Source organism: Ipomoea nil, unplaced genomic scaffold (assembly GCF_001879475.1).
Source record: "Ipomoea nil cultivar Tokyo-kokei standard unplaced genomic scaffold, Asagao_1.1 scaffold1317, whole genome shotgun sequence".
Taxonomy (NCBI): domain Eukaryota; kingdom Viridiplantae; phylum Streptophyta; class Magnoliopsida; order Solanales; family Convolvulaceae; genus Ipomoea; species Ipomoea nil.
In genome coordinates, this window is record NW_017617745.1 from 1,657,199 (window position 1) to 1,666,057 (window position 8,859).

The 8,859-nt window shown below is 37.7% G+C and overlaps 1 protein-coding gene across 1 annotated transcript; it reads right to left on the minus strand.

Annotated features, from left to right (window-relative positions):
* Positions 1-3,827: 3,827 nt before the first annotated feature.
* On the minus strand, positions 3,828-8,074 carry LOC109185386 (serine/threonine-protein kinase SAPK3-like). Its single transcript, XM_019335386.1, has 9 exons — positions 7,566-8,074; positions 7,073-7,147; positions 6,093-6,194; positions 5,956-6,009; positions 5,778-5,870; positions 5,600-5,692; positions 5,102-5,206; positions 4,911-5,009; positions 3,828-4,329 (listed from the first exon to the last, which is right to left on the minus strand). The coding sequence occupies exons 1-9, from the start codon at positions 7,686-7,688 to the stop codon at positions 4,042-4,044; spliced, it is 1,032 nt and encodes a 343-aa protein (XP_019190931.1). The 5' UTR covers positions 7,689-8,074; the 3' UTR covers positions 3,828-4,041.
* Between the last annotated feature and the right edge of the window lie 785 nt (positions 8,075-8,859).

Genomic DNA, 8,859 nt, shown 5'->3' on the forward strand with positions numbered 1-8,859 from the left:
ATCAAGTTTAACTAACTAACTCACCTGATCGTGTAGCCTCTTTGGTGCCTATTCGCTGCAACACTCTTCCAAAAATGCTCCAAATCATGCCAATTTGCTACCACTTTGGTCGAAGATCCTTCAAAATACTAAAGCACAAATGTCATGTAAATGCATTTTCCTCTCAAATCAAGCACAAGACAACCCCAAAATGACCTCATAAAGATGCATCTTTGGCACTTATCAACAGCTTTCCCCCACAAGGAGTCTAGAGCACTAGAACTTATTAGCATTCTGTTAATAATTTCTTTAAGTGTTCTATTTTTCCTCTTAGCTATGACATTTTGTTGGGGTGTGTAGTGTGCAGTGACTTCATGTATAATACCTGATTTTTCACACAGACTTTTGACAAAGTTTGTTTCATATTCACCTCCCCTATTAGAACGAAGTCTTTTAACCTTTTTGTCTAATTGATTTTTCTATTTCTATTTTAAAAATATCAAAAACTTTTGTTCAATTGTCTTTTTTTTTTCCCCTCAAAAAATAAGATTTTTGAGAAATGAGAAAAGTCATCAATGAAAGTAATGTAATAACGTTTTCCACCTCTACTTTCTGTGTTTTTAAAATCTGCTAAGTCTGTGTGAATTAGTTCTAAAACACTTGTAGTACGATTGGTCATAGTAGAAAATGGTTTTCTAGCATGTTTGGCTTCAACACATATTTCACACTGAGAAAAGGAACCAATTATCAAGTTTGACAACATGTTCATTTTTTTAAATCTATTTAGACACTTTATGCAAATATGTCCTAATCTACTAGGCCACATATTAATTGAAACATCAATATAAGCAGAAAATGGTAGTATTACTAACATTAATGGAATCAACAAGGTTCAAAAGATCAGTGTGAACTATAGGCAAGTAGGCAACACAAACAGTCCCCAATGCAAAAAAACCCCTTCATAAGTATTTCCCTCTACGGGTCATGATCAAACGATTTGACTCGAACATTAACTTAATCCCAACCCTAATCAACAAGGCCCCGGAGATTAAGTTTCTACGAAGAGAGGGGACATACAACACATCAACCAAAAGCAAATAAATCCTTACCTAGAAGATAATTTAATTTATACTTTTCCTCTACTTCTTACCTTAGATACACTAGAGTTTCCCATTAAGACTTGCCCCCCTCGAGTGCTACTTGAAACTCTTTTAACAAGCTTTTGTTTGTGCATAAGTGATAGGATGCTTCAGTGTCCACCAACCATTCTTCAGTGTCTCTAACGAGATTGCCCTCCTCGATTATTACTGTTGCAATTACTTCCATGTTCTCCAAACATGTTTGCTTGGTTTATGGCATCTTCTTGATTTGGCTTCTATGCATTATGGTTGGTGACACCTTTGCGATGATAGCATTATGCTGCACAGTGTCCTTGTTTCCCACAGACAAAACACCCACCTCTTTTCCTGAATATTGTCATTTTTGAACCTTGATTATTGTTATTGTTTTCGAAGTTCTTTTTACGGTTCTTGTTTTGATCTCCAATTTCACCCTGTCATTTTGGCATTGGTTTCTACAACATTAGGTTTCAAATTGTCAAGAAAATAACAGACTTGTGTCTTAGGCAAATGACCTCTTCAATGTTGATATGATTCACTAGCTGCTCCATGGTGTAATTTTTTGTCTCATGCTTCATTTTATTTTGGAACTCTGACCAGGACTTGAGCAGCTTCTCTATTAAAGCATAGGTTTATAGTAATTCACTTACCAGTACGCCTTCAGCCACCATGTTTGCTATCAGATTCTCATATTCGTGAACCTGTTTAACCACGGGCTTGGATTATGTCATCTTGAAGTTCAGCCAGTGACCAACTGCGTGTTTCCTTCTACCTGCATCATCAGCACCATACTTCTTCTACAACATGTCCCAAATTGTTTTGATAGACTTATGTATAGAGAAGATTTCGGAGAAGGCATCAATCATATGTTGCAGCAAAGTGGCTCGTGCATATTTGTTGTCTTTCTCATAGTTTGGTACGAGCTTCTAGGGACTGAGCAATTAGTTTTGGTGCAGAAGCTTTTTGGTTAGGAGTAGCATTCAGAACTGTTACATGAGATTCTGGTAGACGTGATCACGGTTCGATTCCGGTTTTGAACCGGCGGTTCACGGTTCCAACAAATTGCAAACCGGAACCGAAACCTTATATTAAGGTTCCAGTTCCGGTTCTAACCTCTTTTTTTTTTTTTCTTTTTCTTTTTTTTTTTAAATGTTTTGTTTTAAAGTAAAAATTTGGTTGGGCACAGATGGCACAATTAGAAACAATTCAAAAGAATTGAATCGGCAGTGGCCACTTGGCTTATGTTTTTTTTTTTTTTCTTTTTGATGAATGTTTTGTTTAAATATATGTTATATATATATATATATATATATATATATATATATATATATATATATAATATTTAATATATATAATATATAATATCTAATACTCTGTAACTAATATATATTATAAATCTATAATATCTAATATATATTAATAATATATGCTGGCCAGTGGCCACACCGCCCCAGGCCATTTGGATTTTTTTTTATTAATTTTTTTACGTTTTGGAACCGGCGTCGGTTCCCGTTCCAAAGTTTTACAAACCTTAACCGGAACCTTATTGGTTCCGGTTAGGAACTGGAACCGTACGGACGGTTTCGGTTACTACAGTGACGGTTACAATTCGAACCGAACCGTGATCACCCCTAGATTCTGGTTGAGGATGTTATGTTGGAGTAGTCTGAGCATGGGCCTGGTAAGAACATGATCTTCAATGAGAACGTAGTCCATCTCCATCGACTCAAAGTGGATTAATTAGCATTTTAGCCGACCATATGTGATAGTTGATGTCGTTGAGCGCTTCGATTTTGAAGAGATCGACACCAGGTTTGTTGACGAAAGTCGGCATTCTGTTATGGAATCGCTTTTAATTGTTAGGGAATTTAACAATGTTGTACAACGTATGTATTAGTATAGGTTGCCTCAAAACAGAAGAAATAAAATGGAAGAAAGATTTATGTGTCGTGTTTAAGAAACACTGTCTTAAAAGTGAATTTCGAATAGACGGTTCAGTCTATAATCACCAGTATACTTTCAACGGGTAACACCGATAACATACGTTAACATGCACCTACTAAACGTATGAGAACCTACCTCTCAAAAGCTCAGACGAAGAAGGTAAAGAAGGCGATGGGGTGTGAAAAACGTAGGATTCTGAGCAGAGGGGAAGACTATTTATATGGGAGACTGACCAAAATGTTATCACACCACACATGCAACAGCAACATATATACACATGATTCCCCTCCATAATACTTTAAAGTTCAAACCTCTTTTAAAATGCTATCCTTTATAAGGCGGGAGTAGAAGATTTTGAAAGCAATGTGGAATAAAAGCAAGTTAAAGAAGCCTTTCCAACAAGGGCCCCACAATTTGATCACCAGACATAGGGATTTGTCGCGGGAGTTTTTTGTGAATAATGAAGCACAAAGAGTCAACATGCCTCTACTAAGGCTCGATCTCATAACCTTTCACATGAGAGAGGTCACTACATGTCATCTGAGCACATGGTGCTTGACAAATGTGGGAGTCTTAATGTTTAATAGTTTTCAATTATGTCTTGCTTTAATTCAATTACTATTTGTCACATTAGGAGGTCTGAGAACTTATTAGCTCATGCTACATGCACTGAGTCTGATCGTAGAACATATATAGGTGTATTAGCTATTTGCTTTCTGCTGTTTAATTTATATATTTCGTGGTTGGTTTAAAAAACAAAACAAAAGAATTTTAAAACATGATAAATTTCAAGGTGAATGAGACATTATTATTGAATACTGCGTGCATGCATTATTTTCACAGAGAGAACAGGCAAACAAAGAACCAATGTCCTTTTTCTTGAGGCACATATTACACAACATATTTGTTGTACTAAAATGATAGCCTTCTTTGTTACAGTATCAACATTTAACAGACACAAGCAAGAATACTGTAATTCATTATCCCACAATTCTATTCCTTAGATGGGAGGTAGAAAATCACAGCTGTTGTCAATCTCAGACTCCAAGTCGAGATCTGCATCGTCGTCAGGGTCCAACGACCCAGCAGCGACGCTCCCCTCGGTTTTTGAGGCTTGCTCTCCAGGAGTGTTCGCTTCCTGTATGATACGCATGATTTCTTCCACGCTTTGAAGTGAATGGTCACTTCCACCTTCATTGTAGCTCGTTTTCTCCCCGCCTTCCATCACCTCTTTTGGCAAGTTCTTGAGAAACCAAGGATGCTTTTTGATTTCGGGGATAGTGATCCTCTACATCAAGAATTCGAGTTTTTCCAATAAGCAACGGTTTCACTTATCACGAAGACATTTTCTTATCGGGCTGTTATAGCTAGATGGAATATGTAATAAGCACTATACAAAACAAAGAAGCTCAGTTGTTGCAGTAACAGCAGCATTTTTGTTAGTGAGCAAAAGTCTAGCCCTCTGTTGGTCAGTTGAGTCATTTATCATTTTACCCCTCCACAAACTGTAGGATTAGGGTATGGGGGTGCCTGGGGTGGGCAATTCCATCTTTTGTCACAAGTAACAACATTTTTGTTAGTGAGCAAAAGTCTAGCCCTCTGTGGTCAGTTGAGTCATTTACCATTTTACCCCTCCACAAACTGTCGGATCGGGGTATGGGGGTGCCTAGGGTGGGCAATTCCACCTTTTGTCACAAGTAACAGCATTTTTGTTAGTGAGCAAAAGTCTAATCTCTGTTGGTCAGTTGAGTCATTTACCCCTCCACAAACTCTCGGGCTGGGGTGTGGGAGTGCCTGGGGTGGGCAATTCCACCTTTTGTCACAAGTAACAGCATTTCCGTTACAAATACAAAACAAAGCGATTGTTACCTTGGATGGATTTGCAACGAAGATGCGAGAAAGGAGGTTCCTACAATCTGCAGAAACTCGTACATAATCAGGAATGGAGTACTGAACACTCAGTATTCTCTGCACATAACAAAAGAGATTTCTAAGTTGAAGGAAAAAGCAGACAAAAAAACGCAAAACCAATCTTCAGTTAAATCAAAGTATGCACTCACTCCAATGGTTTTACGAAAATTCCTAGGATCTTCAGGTTCCTCGAAAGGGTATGCTCCAACCAACATCACATACAGTGTAACGCCACAGGACCACACATCCGCAATCTAAAGTGGAGCGGAGAATGAACAATCAATTCATCAGCAGAACATGGTTAGCGAGTGCAGTACAAGAAGCAGACATTTCATTTCAAAACTAATTTCCAAAACGAAAATGTTTTTTCCCCCTCCTAATGTGGCTTTCATTCATCGGGTGCCATGAATTGGCTAACCCCGCCACTAGTTAAAGTGTTTGTTGGGGCCAAGTCCAGCACCCTGTCTCTCGAAAATGTGGCGGTTTATAAGGAAATAAAGTTGCGCCTTGGCTATTAGCCATAGCTTTTGGCATAATGGTAAGCGTTTGAGAGACAATTTTAGACCACACACAAAGCAATTGAGAGAGCAATATATGCTGGTGTTCCTTGGAGACAATTGAGACACCTCTAGGAGACAATTTTATACCTTTCCATCATATTCCTTTCTCGAAAGGACCTCGGGAGCAATATATGCTGGTGTTCCTACAGTTGACTTAGGTTGCGAATGCAGCAATCCAGACTGCAAGTCAAAAATATAAATAAACGTGTTATCCTATGAAGTTAATTACGGCAGACAACATTAACCTCGATCAAAAGAAAGAAACCTTGGAATAGCCAAAATCACATATTTTCAGGCGTGGTGTTGGACTTCCATCCAGGAGAGTGTTTTCAAGTTTCAGATCTCTGTGACAAATTTCCTGCAGAAAAGAAAAAGCACCGTTGAGAAGAGCAGAAAGTAAAAAAGAACAGTGTAAAACACAAAAAGCGAAATTTAATTTATACCATGGAATGACAGTAACTGACTCCAGATATTAGTTGATGAAAGAAAAACCGAGCCTGTTGATGAATGAACAAACAGCAGCCAGTTAAACACAATAAAAGCGGGGATTGGAGAAACAAGGATTTTGCGTCTTAAAAACCTCGTCTTCACTAAATCTGCCAGCGCTACATATTCTCGCAAAAAGTTCTCCCCCGGCTGCATACTCCATAACAATAGCTAAATGTGATGGAGTCAACAAAACCTGCAGAAAGCATTAAATAAATGGTTCCAATTACTCTGCTCGAGAAAGGAAAAGTTATATTGCCACTACGCCAAAAGCTATAGCTAGTAGGGAAGGCGCAAATTTATTTCCTTATAGACTGCCATCACATTTTCGAGAGGCAGGGTGCTGGACTTAGCCCTTCCCCGGCCTCTGCCCAACAATCTCCCTAGCCACCAATTGATGGATTTGGCCTTTTACCGGCCTCCACCCAACAGAGTACATGTCTAGAAATGCCCCCGTTATCAAAATTCTAGCTAGTTGAGAGGGTGCAAGAGGATAATTGTGAATCAAATTGGGAATCTACAAATACCCACAATGTTGAACTTTCTATTAATCTCTCATTACAATAACAGGAATATTGTTATTTCTTTTTAAGAGATATCTTTCTCATTGTTGCATAAAATCCAAAAATGAGCTGAAGGGTTTTTTTTTTTTCCCTGGTTTTATTTGTCTATATATTTCATCAACATAACAGAAATGGCAACATAGTATAGTCAAATTCTCATCATGCATAGCAAGCATTGTCTTCAAGAATCTTGTTAGTGAAATATCCAAGCTTCCAAAAGAACGGAGTAACAAAATTATACAAACTAGAAGGCATCTATGAATCCAAGTTGATAACAAGCTTAAAAACCCCTTAAGAAAGGTCGGGAGTTCGACCCCCCTCGTATGGAAAAACCATTTTAGTCAGCACTTTGTCCCTTAACTGGGCCAGTCCAGTACGAATGGGGATTAGTCTGAGTATAGTGCGGGCTTAAAGGTGCCTCCTACAGTTGGAGTCTGCTCAGGACACCTCATGGCCTGACAAAAAAGTATTAACAATAAACAGATATTAAAAGATCATGATAGATATTTACCTCCTTAAACCTGATGATATTTGGATGCCTCAGTGACTTATGATTTATAATTTCCCTTTGTACATTCTCATCAATCTATAAAGAAGAAAAGGAATACCCTTATGTTAGAACACATTACCTAAAAACAGCCTTCATACATAACCATCAATGATCAGAGATTTCCCATATTTTTTCCAGATTGAACTGTACTGTTAAGGTATTTCACATATTTCTGCAGTGATTGAAACATTAAGCATAAGCATCAGAAAAAGCTTGAATTCTCTGTCGGGCCGGGACGTGGGGCCCTTGGGTTGGGATTCAACCTCTTGGGGAAGAAGAAAAAGCTTGAATTGGGCAATTAATATAAACAACCAAATCATGATTCACAAAAAAAAAAAAAAAAAAAAAAAAAAAACCTTAAAAACTTTTCATATGCTGGCATAATATGCAGAAAAGTTCAGTTTTGGACTCACAAAAGAAGAGGATACTTTGATAAATAAGAGCAGAAAATTACCTTTTTCCCTCTTTCTATATACTTGACAGCAAAAAGTTCCTTGGTCTTCTTGTCTTTTACCAGCCTAGCCACTCCAAAATTCCCAGAACCAAGCTCCTTCAATGGCTCATACTTTTCCTCCATCGCAACTCAAATAAACCCAAACTTCAACAGAAGAAAAAAAGCTCCAAAACCACAAAACTTCAATACCCAACAAATAAATTCAAGAAAACACAAATAATACCCAGAATTGCATAAAAGGAAACAACCTTTTTGTTAACATCTACATCACCCTATCCTCACCAACCCATTGATTGCAAATTTGGAATTTCTTAAAGCTTACTACATAACAATGCGGCTATATGTATATATTTATATGTTTTGACCTCAATGGATAACATATATATTAATTTAAATTATGGCTCTAATTCATTGCTTTTCAATTAAATTATATATCATAATAAAAAAAAAATTGCAGCTTGGATAGCCGTGCTTCTAATATGCTTCTCACGAATAATCATTGGGACACTTGCCATAATTAAAAGATGGAAACTTTGTTATAAAAAACGAAGTGTGGGGACGAATTTGGAAGGCACGTACATTGGTTGGGTCGGCTGAGGCTCAAGAAAGAACATTTTCATTACATTGGACACGACCACATGGGAGCTGAAACGCTAACGGACTCTAGCCTGACACCTGTGATTATGAGGTGAGTTTAGGACGCACGATAAGACATAAAATTGTTTTCTGTCACGGTAATTCACTGACTTAGTAAATAGGATTAAATGAGTAGAAGAGATTTATCTGCTTTGAATATAATTCTTATACAATTACTATTGTAAATTTTTTAATCTTGTTCTCTCCTCCTAAATATTGTCTCCTAAACTACTCAGAGAAGAAGAAGTTAAGTCTTACAATGGACAAACCACATGGAAGCTAAGTCTTACATTGGACAAACCACATGGAAGCTGAAACGCCTCTACACTGACACCTGTGGTTATGAGGTGAGCTGAGGGCACACACTAAGAGTGTAAGACATAAAACTGTTTTTCTTCTTTCAAAAGGTTGAATCCCCAATTTCTACCTAACAAAAATTTGTTCATTTTGAACATAATTCTCATACTGTCATTGTCGAAATTTGAACGTTGGTCTCTCCTCTTAAATACTGCCCATTGAACCATTGAGCTAAGCTCAAATATTAAAAAAATCACTAGCCGCCCTCTAGGGGTGAGGACCGCCTAGGGCGCCTAGGCGCGATTTTTACAACATTGGCTAAGCCCATGCGGGCATAAAACTGTTTTTCTTAATCGAGCAT

Coding starts and splice junctions, on each gene's coding strand:
- LOC109185386 (XM_019335386.1), bottom strand. CDS start 7,688: ATGGAGGAAAAGTATGAGCCATTGAAGGAGCTTGGTTCTGGGAATTTT. Junction 6,010..6,092: donor GCAGATTTAGTGAAGACGAG/GTTTTTAAGACG, acceptor ATTCATCAACAG/GCTCGGTTTTTCTTTCATCA. Junction 5,207..5,599: donor GAAAGGAATATGATGGAAAG/GTATAAAATTGT, acceptor GCTCCACTTTAG/ATTGCGGATGTGTGGTCCTG.